At 49.7% G+C, this 15,942-nt stretch overlaps 1 protein-coding gene across 4 annotated transcripts in view; it reads right to left on the reverse strand.

Annotated features, from left to right (window-relative positions):
- The window catches only part of Abca3 (ATP binding cassette subfamily A member 3), a 55,169-nt gene that overhangs the window by 4,593 nt on the left and 34,634 nt on the right, over positions 1 to 15,942 (reverse strand). For all 4 annotated transcript variants that reach the window (XM_034506099.2, XM_076937215.1, XM_076937216.1 and 1 more), the window contains 11 exons: positions 15,437 to 15,587; positions 11,630 to 11,728; positions 8,557 to 8,743; positions 7,555 to 7,858; positions 6,589 to 6,862; positions 5,050 to 5,254; positions 4,485 to 4,704; positions 4,125 to 4,283; positions 2,888 to 3,060; positions 698 to 826; positions 369 to 563 (listed from right to left, as the gene is read on the reverse strand). In XM_034506099.2, the coding sequence (XP_034361990.1) occupies positions 369 to 563; positions 698 to 826; positions 2,888 to 3,060; positions 4,125 to 4,283; positions 4,485 to 4,704; positions 5,050 to 5,254; positions 6,589 to 6,862; positions 7,555 to 7,858; positions 8,557 to 8,743; positions 11,630 to 11,728; positions 15,437 to 15,587 (2,096 nt within the window). The remainder of the gene's footprint in view (positions 1 to 368; positions 564 to 697; positions 827 to 2,887; positions 3,061 to 4,124; positions 4,284 to 4,484; positions 4,705 to 5,049; positions 5,255 to 6,588; positions 6,863 to 7,554; positions 7,859 to 8,556; positions 8,744 to 11,629; positions 11,729 to 15,436; positions 15,588 to 15,942) is intronic.

Genomic DNA, 15,942 nt, shown 5'->3' on the forward strand with positions numbered 1-15,942 from the left:
TCAGGCATTAGGGAACATGTGGGCTGTGCCTGGTCCACCACGGTGGTTTCAGCCCAGTGCGTGAGAACCTGTGGATGGGCTATGGGCCTTCCTTTCCCTCCTTTTATCTTTCTAGGTCTTCAAATCTATATTTATTTATTCATTTTGTTTATATTTAGGTACAGAAGAGTCTTGGTTAGACAGAGACAGCTGAGTTACATTTCTTTGGCTAGCATTTCTTTCTTTTCTACCACACAGTTATCACATGTCACCATCCTGTCCTGATGTTCACAAATATTGCTCTGCCTATGGTGACAAGTCTATCTTACCTCCAGGGTAGCCCTTGTCTTGCCTGCTCTACAGCAGTAGGGAGTCCCCGTTGCACCCACCTTCCCAATGTCAGAACTGATGCTGTAACCACCAACAAAGGCATCCCCTGAAGTGATCGTCTCCTCCCCAGTCAGCATTTTGAATGTTGTGGTTTTTCCAGCTCCATTGAAACCCAATAGGCCAAAGCACTCCCCTTTCTGGACTGCAAGGGAGATCCTGTCCACGGCGAGGAGCGGTACTCGCTGGTCATACACCTGTAAAATGCCGGCCAGAAAACCCCAGGTGAGGAGGCCTGAAGACAATCCAGGCCCTCTGGCCTCTAGCCCCTACTAGCTTCTGGGGCATTAGGGCCAGCTGGGTGGCCAGTGGAGGGCAGAGCTTGCCTTACCTTGGAGAGCTCATTGATGATCAGTGGTGTGTCGAGCAAGGAGTCCAAGCTAGGGACCAGGATTCGGCTCCTCTCAGCAGCTACATCCTGGTCCTCAGGAAGTACTGATGTCCGGTTCTGCAATTCTGCCTGGTTAGTTAAGATAAAGGTTACACATGTGAATTCCAGCCCCATAGAAGTAGGACAGGAACCCATGTTGACATGGGAAATTTGATGGGCCTTCTTACCCGTCCCATCTCCCCCTACACTCTGTCACAAGAAGCGAGTGGTCTTAGGGGATGAACTCAGCGTCTAGGAGACACTGAGAGAGGCAGTAGCACATGAACTGTGGAACTCAAGGAGAAAACTATAACCACTGTGTGATGTGAAGAAAGGTTTCAAATTTATTTACATGTGTGGCTGTTTTGCTTACATATATGTCTGTGTACCATGTACATGCCTTGTGTCTGTGGAGAAGAGGGCAGTTACTGAAGTTACAGGCAATTTTTTAAAAAATAGTTTTTTGTTTGTTTGTTTGTTTGTTTTTGTTTTTTTGGTTTTTCGAGACAGGGTTTCTCTGTGTAGCCTTGGCTGTCCTGGAACTCTCTGTAGACCAGGCTGGCCTCGAACTCAGAAATCTGCCTGCCTCTGCCTCCTGAGTGCTGGGATTAAAGGCATGCGCCACCACTGCCCAGCAAAATAAAATAGTTTTAAAGAATGTCCTTTATATGTGTGTGTTTTGCTTGCTTGCATGTGTATCCGTGCATCGCATGAGCACGCTGTCTGCAAAGGCCAAGAGAGGGCGCTAGATCCTTTGGAATGGAAGTTACAGTTAGTCATGAGCTGAGCTGATACACGCACTGATAACTGATGCTTGGTCCTCTGGAAGAGCAACAAGTGCTTATCACCACCAAGCTATCTACCAGCCCTCTTTTCTTTTTCTTTATTATTTATTTATTTATTTACACAGAGAAACTCTGTGTAGTTATGACTGTCCTGAAACTCACTCTGTAGACCAGTCTGGGACATAAAGGTATGTGCCACCACTGCCTGGCAATCGACTTCCTTTTTTAAAATTTGTGCGTGCGTCTGCACATGAGTGAAGAGCCCACAGAGGTGTGAGGTGTCCTTGCAGCTAGCATTATGGGTACTTGGTTGTTAGACATCTAACGTAGGGGGCAGATATTGAGCTGGGGTTCGCTGCAAGAGCAGAATGCATTCTTAACTGCTAAGGCATTTCCCAGCCTTTAGGACTTTGTTCTGCCTTTCAGCATGAGTTCCTGGGATCAAAGTCAAGTTGTCAGGCTTCTGTGATAAGCACTTTACCCTTTGAAACATCTTGCCAGATTGTTATTTCATTTTCTTTAAAGAGATATGTGTTGCTATGTTTTCTAGGCTAGTCTCAAACTACTGAGCTCAAATAATCCCCCTGCCTTGTCTTCCTGAGTAGCTGAGGCTATAGATATGTACCACTGCATCTGTCTGGGATGGATGACTGACTGACTGACGTGTTTCTGAGGACTCTGTTCAATTCTGTTCATCTGGATACCCAATATGATTCTAAAAGTGTTTGTTCTTGTTTGTTTATGTGAGGGAGGAAATGAAACCATGGAATGTATATGAAAAAATGAATGTGTGTGGTAGTGAGGTGGCTCAGTGGGTGAAGACACCTGCTGCCAAACCTAATAGCCAGGTCCATTCCTGGGAGCCACATGGTAGAAGGACAGAGTCAATTCCCACAAATTGTCTTCTGACATCCGCACATGCACACATTAATTAATTAAGAATGGATATATGTGTATATGTGGAGCAGATATCTGTCCAGCTGGGCACCTCAAATGACTCAGGAACTGCCTCTGCATATGACCTCGGGCTGCCATGGCATCAGGATCTCGGACCTTAAGGCAGACCTTGAAAATAACAAATGCTGCGACGGCCCCTGTGCTGTGACAGTGCACTTGGATCTGGTGACTCCCCCCGTGCTGTGACAGTGTACTTGGATCTGGTGACTCCCCCCGTGCTGTGACAGTGTACTTGGATCTGGCCATGCTGGAGCAATACTTTGTGTCAGCCATGACACAGTGTGACAAATGGGAGGGGTGGCCAAGCTTCAAGGCTGGGCTCATAGGGAGGCAGTCCTTCACTGTCTCAGCCCCATGGAAGATGTGGGGTGCACCTTCCAGCATTCCCAAGCTTCCAGGAGCCACTCACCAGAGTCCACCTCCTCCGGAAGGCACAGATGAAGCTTCTCAGTCTCCACAGCAGGTTGGTCTCAATGAGGAAGAGCAGGGTGAGGTAGATGCCCCCTGAGGCAGCCATGGAAGTCACAAACTTGCCAACGCCCGGGGTGCTCCAGGCATAGAAATTCTCCTGGTACTGGATGTCTGTGCAGGGCAAGGAGCAAGGCTGGGCTTCGGGAAGTTTAGAGCAGGGATAGGCATTCACAAGCCCTGTCCTAACACAATGCTCAGTAACATAGTGGGGAGACTCACTTCTGCCTGAGCGTGTGCAGGGCTCTGGAGATAAGACCGCCTGGCTCTCTGCTGATGTACAAAGGAGACCATTCCAGTATAAAAAACACCCCACCCCCAAATAGATCTAACTCTTAATCTATGAATGTGACTTTGTTAAGAAATGAGACATTTGGCAATGTCACTGGTTAAGGACCTAAGGAGAGTGAATACTCTTCTAGAAGCTGCAGGGCACCAGAACAGATGGGAAAGTCAGATGCCCAGGTGCAGGTCCAGAACACATAAGCAGGAGCAAGGGGCAGGTGTAGGACTTGGAGATGATGTGGACCACGTGTCTGATGGTTCGGGACACTGGAGTCCTGTTATGGAGTTGAAATGCAATCCCCATTGTGAGGTATTAAAAACGTGGAAATCCAGGGCTGGAGGTTAGACTCAGCAGTTAAGACCACTGGCTTCTCTTCCAGAGGAGGATTCAATTCCCAGCACCCACACACTGGCTCACAAACACTTGCAACTCTAGTTCCAGAGACTCTGATGGCCTTTCCTGGGCTCTGAGTGTCAAGCATGAAAGTGGTACACAGACAGTATGTATCAGCCATACACCCATACACGGGCATTTTTTAAAGGCAGAAATTTAATCCAACTGTGGCATTCAAAGGTGGGGCCTCTGAAAGGTTATTAGCATTAAATACATTCTACAGGGCAAAGCCTCATAACTGAACCCTGATGGTGTTCTAAGAGGCTGGAGGACACATGGGACTCAACTCATCTCAGGTCACAGGAAGCCTTGCACATCTTTGGGATTCTCTGAGCAAAATCACCATTGCCAGAAGATGGCCTTTGTCCTCTTTGATCTATAACTTACTGATACTGTGTTATAGGGAACAGAACACAGATTAATTTGGTCCCTTGACTGGGCAAGTCCTGGGGAGGCTCTGGTTGCAAACAGCTGAAGAAGGGCCCGTTTGGACACTTACTGTACTTCTTGCAGTAGTGGGCAGCAACCTCTGAGGAAGTGCAGTACCGCCGAGTCTCAAAGTTCTCATAGAAGTTGCTGACCGCCATCCCCAGGCAGTGGTTTGGCAGCACCAAGAACACATGATCTAATGTTCTGGAAAGTTCTTCTAACTTCACAGCTATGAAGAGGCATAGACCAATTAGTGCTGGCAGACACAATACACTTGCCTGAGGACAGATCCAGGCAGGGAAGGTCAGGTCCCTTCCCTGGGAGAATGCTGTAGACACCCTCCCACCTTGTGACTGGCTGAGCAGGGCCTCCTTGGACAAAATGGTTTAAGTGGGTGGCCTGTGGCTTAGGGTGGTGGTCAGTCTCCCACCTGGGATACGCATGATAGTGACCACGATGAAGGTGGCAAGGCCCGACAGGATGTTGAATATGGTCACCCTGGTATAAGCCGTGGACGCAGCCGAGAAGAAGAAGCTCATGAGGTACATGAGGGGAATGATGGCCCAGCCATACAGCATGAGCAGCAGCAGCAAGTCAGCCATGTGGCCATCCCTCGTGAAGGCGTGCACATTGAAGGCTTGGAACACTACCTGCAGCAGCACACATGAGATGGGTCAGTGCACAGGCCAGTGGGAGGCTCCCCAGTTCAGGAAAAGGGTGATCCTTAGGCTCTGATTAGCCATCCAGACCCAAGGGCTCCACAGTGGCTGCCACCCTGGGTCCTCTCTGAGAAGCGGTTTCTTGGTTATCAGAGCTAGAACCAGCAGAGCTAGCCTGGCACCTGCCCATCAAAGGGCAGGAAAGAAAGCACTTAGTGTTTCCAACTGGCCTTCTGGATCAGACTCGGCTGCTAGATGGTCTTCCAGGTTTGGCAAGGGGACCCCAGGTGTGCTCCCTGGGGGTGCAGAGCGGGGTCCAGCATACCCAGCACTCACCAGAAGTAGTAGACTGGGAACGAGGAAGGAGATGAGGTCCCACAGCAGAGCAGAGAGCCAGAAAGTAGCCACATGGACACCGCTCACAAACTGAACGTGTTTGGCCTGGACGGCCCTCTCACTAACTGCCAGGATGGTAAACGTGCTGGCCAGAAATGCCATGGCGATGAGCAAATTGAGGGCAATGTCAAATCCCTTCCGGCCCCTGGGGAGGGCAGAGCACAGTGCGTCTGGGTAGTGGGAAAGATTGAGCCCTTGGTCATGGCCGTCCAAATCCATGGACAGTAGCCAAACCACTCAAGGGGGATAAGAAAGAACCACAGAGATAGTAAAATCACCACTCCCTGAAGATGGCTCCCCACAGTGTCCTGCATGAACAAGGGCAGCCTTCTCTCCTAGGCATCTAGATGTTTCTAAGCCACCTGTCCCTGAGCATTCAGCAGGACACTTGCACTTCTGTTTGTCACAGAGGGACTTTTGCACTGCTTGCTCTCTGACCATCTCCAGTCAGACCTCACTGTTAAGTTCCTGGACCTTTGTGGTAGATAAATCCTCTTCCTGTTACATCCTGTGTTCTACAGGTACTTGACAGCAACAGCTTCTAGAAACAGGCCATGAAGGTTTTACTTACTCCAGGGCTTAAGAATCCTCAGACCTTAACAGATGGTACAGAGGTAAAGAGTCGTATTAAGCTGGGCGTGGTGGTGTACACTTTTAATCCCAGCACTGGGGAGGCAGAGGCAGGTGGATCTCTGAGTTCTATGCCAGCCTGGTCTACAGAGTGATCCTTAGGACAGCCAGAACTACATAGTAAGATGCTGTCTCAAAACAAAACCAAAGTATTTGACAAGGGAAAGGAAGGGACAGCAGAGGAAGGAGGGAGAAGTGAGGACGTGGGCCTGGGAACCTGGGAACGCCATGCTGAAAGGTCATGTGCTCATGAGATAACACAGGAAGCCCTGCAGAGACAGAGCAGGTGAGCAGTTTTGAGGGCTGAGAGCTGGGAGAATGAGAGACCACTGGAGGGTACAGGACTGTTTTGGGGACGAGACAGCCAACAAAACAACACTGAGGGGAAGGGCCACATCTGGCTGCACAAACAAGCATCTGACTCCATGTTTTCTCTGAGTAACATTTCATGGCTGGTGTTTGTTAGCTCAGCACCCTGCCTAGATGACTGTCCTCGCGGTAGTCAGTGCCCCCTAGTCTGTTCTTTAGGCCTTCCACCTGCAGCCTGAGGGATGAGACTGCCTTCCCCTAACTTGGCCAAGAAGCACAGCCCTGCCCTCCTGCTCAGGACCCTGCTGGGAAGAGAAGGCAAAGATGCCCAGGCTACAGCTGCCCTGGGATGGGTGCTTTGGTTCTGATATGTGGACACAGAATGGTTGATGAGAAAGGCTGAAGTGACCTTGGCCGAGAAGCAGCAGCATCTGAGAGTAATTATATCACTCGGCCATCTACAAAGCCTTACTTAGGACGCTGTCTCCATGGCAGTCCTGGTGAGGGACGCCGGAGTGGGTGTGTGGGTTGTATACGTACTCGTTGAACTGGTCCTTGGCGACCTGCAGGGTGCTCCGGGGCTGGGGGTAGTTGGAGATCTCAATGGAGGCTCGAGGGCCACACAGTAGCTTGAACAGAAGGTTGTCCACAATGGCCAAGGCAGTGGCAGGGGAGTGGTATGCCTGGTTGTTGAACAGGGCAGTGACCTCTGTCCGCTCTTCTCTGTCTTGGAAGGATGTTGCTACCAGGCACCGCTCATTAAAGCCGCCCCCTTCCACTGAGGCCCTGAAAACCAGGAACTCCTCTAGGTCACCTGTGGAGTAATGCAGTGTCAGAGTACAGGAGGGACAGACAGGAGCACAGTCGCCATCCCACTGACTCTCATCAGGGATTCAGTCCAGACACCCGCTGGGCCGGTAGTGCCCATCATGGTGCAGCCGGCTTCCCGACTGCTCATAGAATCAGCCATTTGCCAAGAAGAAACTGAGTTATTTTGTCATCGATCTGTTCACAGAACCTCAGGGTTGCTGGTCACAATGTGGGAGGGAGCAGTACACTCCAATTAACCAGACCGTGGTGGTCCTAAGCCAGAGGCAATGCTGATCTATGGCTATTAGAGACAGAGGCAGTTTTAAGCTCAAGGTGTTGGATAAGCAAGGTCACTGTCAGCACCTTGCCTATAAACAAAGACAAGGCACAGGAAGGCACTGGGATTCTGCTGTTGTTCAGAAAAGAGAATGGGTCCAAGGAGAATGGGTGTGTCCAAGTCCTAACAGTGGGCCTGTGTCTCTGGTGTCCCAGGAATGTTTCTTCTGACTCAGTACTGTGAAGTTTGGCCTAGAGGACGTTGGTGCCGTCCAAAGGCAAATTTGATTGTCATGATATAACAAGGACCAAGCCAGGGATGCAAACTGTGTTATGAAGGCAAAGGACAGTAAAGGACAACCAACCAGACAGCACTGACAGTGTCAGCACCACTGGGCCCCAGCCCCCGCTACTCCTTACCTAGCACCTCACGGGGCTCTTGCCTCTCAGCCTGCAGCATGTCTCTTAGATGGTCAGACAACTGCTGACTCAGCTTGGATGTGCCTGGGACCGAGAAGGGCACAACTGTTCTACCGTACTCATTCAGGCTTAGCTTCAGGAGAGGAGCATCAAAGAGCTCTGAGGTGTAGTTGATAGCCAGGAGGGCCAGGGTGAGGCAGGTCAGGGGGACCAGGACCTGAGCTGCTACCATCTTCCATTCCCGCCAGCTGTATGCAGCCTTCTTCAGGAACATGGCCCAGAACTGCTGGCAGTGGAGGGCAAGCTGCAGCAGAGAGAAGGCAGGTGACTCGGCTGCACCCAGGGGTGGGAGTGGGGGGTGCACACGGGGCACGCACACCACACAGGACACACACCACACAGGATGCACACGGGGCATGTACACATGAGGACCTTAGCAGCACCAACTGTGGGACTTTGGCTGACATTCTCCTTGGTGTTCTGGCTATAAAATCGGAGCAGGGTCCTCCTTCCTGCTCTCTTACTTCATTAGGTGGCTCTCACGGCAGATTAGCACAGAGCCTGGCATAAAGCAGGCTCCCCAACAAGGCAATTTCATTGTCATAAGCAAACATGCAGTTTGCTGTGACCGCCCAAGTTAGACACCAAGACACCTCAGCTGGGTGTGGCCGAGCACACCTATCATCCCAGCACTTGGAAAGAGCCAGGGTGACCACAAGTTTGAGGCCAGCCTGGTCTACATGCTGAGTTCTAGGCCAACGTGGATAACAGGGTGAGCTCTTTTCTCAAAAAAAAAAAAAAAAAAAAAAAAAAAAAAACAACAAAACAAATAAAAAAGCCTTCTGAATGTTTCCTCTCCCTGCTGACCCTTGCAGCACAAGCTGTAATCCGCCCTCTGTTTTCTACTGAAGCGCCTGCCATGTGTGTGTTAGCACCAGTGAAGCTCAGAGCACGACAGCCTTCCCCAGCTGCCCGCATGTGGTCCCAGCCTGAGGCGCTCACCCCTGTGTTGAGCTTGACCAGAACTTCTTCTTCCTCTATGAGGGTTCCAATGCCGTTCGTTGGGTCCATCACCCCACACAGGTTACTGTCCAAAGCCCAGTCACTTGCCCGCCTCTCATGCTGGTACTGCAGAGCAGGAAGTTGGATGGCTTGAATGTCCATGCTGGTGTCCACCAGCTTACCAACCCTGCAGCAGAACACAGGCACCAGTCATAGCTCGGCTTGCAGGCAGGGGAACAGACCCAGAAAGAAGACTTTAAAAAGAGGCTCTGAAGCAGAGCAAAGCCATCAGCATATACTCTCTTACTCATTCATCCATTAACACATATCTCCAGAACACCCTCTCTCGGTAGCCAGATGTAATGTCCATGGGAAAGAGACCACCAGTTGGGACTCCAGTGCATAGGGCCCTGTCCCCCAAGGGAACTGCCCAGAGTCGTCATTTATAACCAGGGTGCTCAAGGGAGAAAGGAAACGTACAGCACCGTGGCCTCACCATGTACAGAAAGAGCCCATCACACAACCTGTGCCATGTCCCAAGAAGACAAAGGCCAGGGTACTGCCTGCCAAGGCTAAGACTGGGGGCAGACAGCTATGCTTCAGGAGGACATGCCAGGGATAGACACAGTAGAGGGAGGAGGCGGTGGGGCTGGCAAGTCCCGCAGAAGGTGCTCAGGGTCACAATGTGCTGCCGTTGAACTGTAGCCTGATCCAGGCTGTCAGGATCCACAGAGGTACTACCATTCTCTTCAGGACCCGGTTAGGAATGTGAACTTTAGTCAGTCTCCCTGTACACCTGGCAAGTTCTCAGAGGCAGTGCCCTGTCTGCTTCTTTCTCATTTGCTCGGCTGTGCCCATGATGTCCTTAGCAGGTTACTGAGTGGAGACGTGATAGGATACATGGATGGGTGAGTGTGAGCAGCTGAGCAAGCGACCAGATGGGCACGCAAGGCAGCCGGCCACAATGTTTTCTATTCCAGTGCTTCCGACAGAAGCCTCTAAATAAAGGGTATTTGTCACAAAAGGAGCGACAATTGTTGCTGTGTCATCCACCCCATGCATTATCCAATAGGAATAAATGCACACAGCCACACAAAGACTTGTATACAAAATGCACACAATAACACAATCCATAAAAGAAAACCAGAAGAATGTAAAAAGAGAACAGCACACATGTCCTTCAACTGAGACAGACAGATGACACGAGGCCTCCCCAGGTGATGCATGTTGTCCAGCATGACAGGGAAGAATGCTCTCCTGACACATGCCACAGAATGAAGGAACCTCAAAGGCATCATGCTAAGCTGAAGATGAGATATAAACACATGTTGTATGATTCAATGCATGTCAAATGTTCATGACAGGCAAAGGTTTAGTGACAGAAGCAGGCACACAGTTGGAACTGGAGGTGACTGCCAGTGTGTGGATTCTTTTCAGGGCAGTGCAGAGAATGACTACAACACTGTAAATGTTGCCGGGCGGTGGTGGCGCACGCCTTTAATCCCAGTACTTGGGAGGCAGAGGCAGGCGGATTTCTGAGTTCAAGGCCAGCCTGGTCTACAGAGTGAGTTCCAGGACAGCCAGGACTACACAGAGAAACCCTGTCTCGAAAAACAAAAAAAAAAAAAAACAAAAAAACAAAAAACAAAAACAAAAAACCAAAAAACACTGTAAATGTAGTATGGTGAGGATGGCAAGACAGCGAGGTCACCAGAGTCACCGAATTGTACACATCACAAAGGTCCTGGGTCCGACCCTCAGTCTTGCAGCAGCTCCTTGATCAGGGTGACGACCAAAGCCACCGAGAAGCTGAGGGGCCCAACCAAGCTCATCTCTGCCTGGCTGGAAGACTGCCCACCTGCCCCACCTGCCCACCTGCCCACCTGCCCCACCTGCCCACCTGCCCACCTGCCCCACCTGCCCACCTGCCCACCTGCCCACCTGCCCCACCTGCCCACCTGCCCACCTGCCCACCTGCCCCACCTGCCCCAAGCTTGCTTCAGGTCTTGCTCTGCTGGCCTTTGACCAAACTACTCCTTTAAAAAAAAAAAAAACTAATTTTCTTTCAATACCAGTTTTTTCTTCCTTTTGAGACAACAACTTATTGTGTAGCTCTAGCTGGCCTGGTGCTCACTATGCAGACATGGCTGACCTTGAACTCACAAAGATTTGCCTACCTCTTCCTCTTAAGTGCTGGGATTATAGGTGTGTACCGCCATGTCTGACCTTTTTTTTTTTTTTTTTTTTTTAAATTAGGGTGTGTGTGTGTATGTGTGTGTGACAGAGAAAGAGAAGGAGAGAGAGAAAGAGAGAGAGAGAAGGAGAGGGAGAGAGAGAGAGAGTCAGAAGACCACTTTAGAGAGTCGTTTTTTCCTTCCACCTTTATGTGGCGCCTGCAGACCAAGTTCAGGCTGACAGGCTTGTGCCGAGCCATCATTGACTCCAGACCCATTGATTTTTCAGAGTCAAATCACAGATTCAAGTCAGAGACACCAAGTGTTACCATCCCACCAATATCTTTTAATTAACAACAGGCTACCCATCATCTGAGTGTCTGCAGGTGCTGCCTGCCTGAGAAGCCTCAGCTGACAGAGACTCAGGGAAACCATTGTCAGGCACTGGCCTGGAGTTCAGGTGAAGTGGGAAGCCAGAAGCTGGGTGGGGCTATGCGCTAGATGTAACTGGGGAGACCAAGTGGGCTGGGGGCTAGACAGGCACCAAATCCCAGGAAATAAAGAGGTACAGAGGCCCTACAGCTTCTGAGAGCTAACCTTCACACTTCCGGTGTAGAAGCATCAATCCTGAGGGGTGACCCACACCTCAGAGGACTTACTAGCTTTGTGTGACCTGTGTGTGGATGGTTGTAGCCCTGGGTAGCACAGGAACATTCCCCACACAGAGGCCATGGCTTCCTGAGGATGCAGGTGTCCTTAAAACACACATCTGAATTTTGGCTCCAAGCCTCTGCCCTCTGCCCACATCTGTATACTCTGACAGTGCTCCAGAACAGAACCCTCTAACAAAATCATCTTCTATTAAGGTCTGGGACTGATGGAAGCCCACACCTACTGACCGAAGGAAGACTTCCTCCATGGTGGTGACAGAGGCCCCGAAGCTTGCAATGCCCAATTCCTTCTGCTTCTTTTCCAGTTTAGCAAACAGACCTTCAAACCTGAAAGAAGACCAGAGGAGTAAGGCTTTTCAGACACCTTCCAGATAATTTGTTTCTAAATAATTGCCTCTGTACACAAGGAGGAAAAGACAGGCTGAAATGATATCTTGCAATGACATTTTTCCTTCTTTAAAAATGAATTTAAAACATATTTGTTGATTAATCCTGAGGTCTCGTTCTCCTAGTGAGCTATGGCTACACTTCCATCCTGAGTTCTTAGTTTTTTTGAGCAGTTTTAGGTTCATGGAGAACCTTAGAGGAGAGGTCAGGGGTTACTATGTCATCCTGCTCATTTTTCTGCTTTTGAGCAGAAAACTTGGACTTGGGCTCTGAGACCAGAAAAGAACTTCCAACAACCTGAGAGCCGAGCAAGCAAGCACGCGCTCGTACAGCCAACCTTCTGATGACTACTAGTTGGGTAGGGCAGTGGAATATTGAGAATTGTAAGAAATCACAGCAGAACAGATGTGGCGCCCAACACAGGAAATGGCAAACAGCAGCACGAGGTCAAACGCGCCCACGAACGGTGGAGCCATACAGAAGCTTCACTGGAGCAGTGGATATAACGACGGTCCTGGGGCCACACGCTCGCTAGTTATGAACATCTAGAAGCGACACATAACCACCAAAGATACCACCCAGAGGGAGCAACCCAAGGCAACCCCTGTGAAACCAGTCTGCCCCTGGCTGGCAGAATCGACAGAGGTGGCAGTCAGGCATTTGTCCACCTCTTCAGCAGCTACTGAAGCCAGGCTGTGGTGGTGCTCAGAGGCAGAGGCAGGCAGACCGCTGAGTTCGAGGACAGCCTGGTCTACAGAGTGAGTTCCAGGACAGTCAGGGCTACAGAGAGAAAACCTTGCTTTAAAAAACTAACTAACTAACTAACTAACTAACTAACTAACTAACCAACCGACTACTAAACAATAACAACAAAAATTTACTCAAAGCAAGCAACCACGAGAAAGGTACATGTTCTCTGCTGGGTGTGGAAGTGCACATTCTGACCCCAGCACTAGGAGGCAGAGGCAGGTGGATTTATGAGTTTGAGGCCAGCCTGATTTATAGATGAGTTCCAGGACAGCCAGAGATACATAATGAGACCCTGTCCTCCCCACCACCACCAAAAAGAGTTGCATGGTCTTATCCTGATGACAGGAAGGGAAGAGAGCTCCTTCTTCCAGAAGGATATTTGGCAGTGACTGTTTTGCTCTTGGGGATCTGTGCAGGGACAGTCATTGATGACAGAGACATGGGCTCCCTAAAAACGGTATGACTGACACAGGTTTTTGGAAAATGTGAAACGAGTGTGTATAAGTAGAGTTTTAAACCATGCTGGGCACCCAAGCTATGGGACATCGTGTTACCATAAACCTGCATCGCTGCACTGGACAGATGGCTCAGAGGAGCAAACACTGCTCTTGCAGAGGACCTGGGTTCAGCTCCCAGCACCCCCTTCTGGCTTCTGGCAGCACTGTAGACATGTAACACTTAGACACACATACAGGCAAATCATTCATAAGCGAGGCCGCAGGCAAGCCTGTAAGGCGTTTTCTTAACTAGTGATTGTTGGGGGAGGGCTCAGTCATTGTGGGCGGGGCCATCTCAGCTGGTGGTCCTGTGTTCTACAAGAAAGCAGGCTGAGCAAGCTTTGAGAAGCAGTGAGGAGCAAGCCAGTAAGCAGCAAGGCTCCACCTCTGCATCAGCTCCTGCCTCCAGGTTCCTGCCCTGACTTCTTTCAGTGAGGAACAGTCATATGGTAGTGTAAGCAAAACAAACCCTTTCCTCTCTAACTTGCTTTTGGTCATGGTGTTTCATCAAAGCAATAGTAACCCTAAGTAAGACAGACATTGGTACAAGGATTGCCGAGAGAGACCTGACTGTGTGCTTTTGAGAGGATTGTGGACTTTGCAACTTTGGGTTAGAAGAGCCATTCTGTGTCCAACTTTTGGTGAGCTGTTTTGTGGGAGCTAAAAAGGTGTTAACAGAAATGCAGAGGATGGAGGCCTGGGTCCTGTAGTTCGGGGGTGGGGTGTCTAAGTCACTCTATTGAGGCTGCTGCATACTTTTTGAGTTAATTTGTGGTCCTAGTTAATGGGGATGGTGAATCTGCTGTGCTTCACGAGATACCAGGGTCACTAACATGAAACCTGTGCTTTGCTGGGACGATCAATGCTATTCAGCTGGAGTTGAGAAATTAACTGGGATTAAGACCAGGATCATTAAAGAAAAACCTTCTGGGAAGTGTTTCCTCAAAGCCAGCCCATGGCAGCTGTGTTCCAGAGGTGGCCTCATCAGGTATCTCATTCTGGGAGCCACACTTGGTCATGTGTAAGGGTCTCCCCTGGTAGTACTGGTCCTGAAAGCATGGAGGAGTCGAGCATCTGAGGCTTGGCACTGTGTGGCAGAGCTAGAATTCTTCGAGAGCCCAGGAGAGCCTGTTGGTGAACGTGCAGCCCAGTAGCAGCAGAGCCCAGCATTTTGGAGATGCCAGTACCATGGGACGACCACCAAGGACAGCAGCTGTTGAGTGGAGCCAGCCTGAGACCAGGAGACAATCTGCCTGTGGTGTAGAGGGTGCCAGGAAAGCGACCCAAGTCTGAGGATCCCAGAAAACCATCAGGGAATCAGACGTTGGACACTGTCTTATTTACACAGATGGAGTCTGCTTTTGCTGTGATTTGGTTGTGACTGTGTCTGGTTCTTCCCTCTTGAAATAAGAAAGTATTTAACTTTTTTTTTTTTCTTTTACAGGAGTCCACAGTTGAGAGACTCCAACTTTTAGATGAGATTTTGAAGTTCTTCTAGAGATTTTAGGCTTTTTGTTTATTTGTTTGAGACAGGGTTGCTCTGTGTGTGACAGCCCTGGCTGTCCTGGAACTTGCTCTGTAGACCAGGTTGGCCTTGAACTCAGTGATCTGCCCACCTCTGTCTTGAGTGCTGGGGTTAAAGGAGTGAGGCACCACTGCCCATCGGAAACTAAGATTTTGAAACGTTGGAATTTTTAAAGTCAGGGACTTTCTACGTTTGTAAAATGTTTTATATTGTTGAAGAAAGAAAAAGAAAAAAAGGAAAAAAGGAAGAAAAGAAAAGAAGGAAGGAAGGAAGGAAGGAAAAGGATCAGGAGCTGACCATTTGTTTCTAGTCCTGAGACAGAGGTTATGAACACTCACAATTTGTCTGCAAATGCATGGTAGCCTCACAAATAACTGTTTGTACTTCTACATAATGTTTTTAAAATTTATTTACTTATTTTTGGAGGGAGGTTAAAGTAGGGTCTCATGCAGCCTAGGCTGGCTTTGAACTCACTATGTAGTTGAGGATGACCTTGAAATGATGCTCTTGCCTCTGTCTCCCAAGTGCTAGGATTACAGGCATACACCACCACACTTGGCAATAGCTTTTATAAATTTACGCTGGTGTTAGAAGGTAGTTCCTGTGTGGGTATGGATGCAGACAAGAAGTGAATGCTTTTTTAGCCTGTCTGATGTATGTCTGTCCTCCTCAGGTACAAGCAATATCTCTCTCTGCAGTAATGATTAATAAGAAATAAATAGTAAGGTAAGCAATTTCAGTCCAGTAGGTGCTTCATCCCCACCCTGCAACCTAAAGACTGAGAGGTGCCCAGTAGTCGTAACAGAGAGGGTATGGAGCCCTCCCAGCCACGGGGCCTTCCTGGATCTGGATCTGTGTGTTCTCTAGGACACATACCTGTGTGTGCTTTCCTTGGGAAGAATAAAGGACAGCTCAGCCCCAGCATGGCTCTCCAGCATGGCATTGGGGACATGGTGGTGCACTAGCTGAGAGATTCCTTCAGGATTGCAGTGTGGTTCTTTTACCAGCGTCATGTGGTAGCCGGCTCCTGCAACACGTGGACCAAGTGTTAGGCCCACCAGAGGTCCCACTTCTTCTGCCATGCCAGGCAGGATCATGGGGAAGCATCTACACAACAGGTTGCAAATGGGCCAGAGCAGATGCTTCTCCGTCTCTTCCATGCAGCACCGAGTGTTACCTCCCACAACCTACTTGGTGCTGGGGACTGGTCACTGAATGTAGCCAGGCATGCTTACTGGAAGCCAGAGACCTCCTGAGGGTAAAACCACAGCAGTAACCTGAGCACGTGAGTGTGTCTGCACTGTGGGACTCATGCGGACCACTGCTGCAAGGAAGGGACACAGCAGGAGCTGCGACTACTCTGTGCATACTCGGTTTCTCTG

This window comes from Arvicanthis niloticus, chromosome 6 (assembly GCF_011762505.2).
Source record: "Arvicanthis niloticus isolate mArvNil1 chromosome 6, mArvNil1.pat.X, whole genome shotgun sequence".
In the NCBI taxonomy this organism is placed as follows: Eukaryota; Metazoa; Chordata; class Mammalia; order Rodentia; family Muridae; genus Arvicanthis; species Arvicanthis niloticus.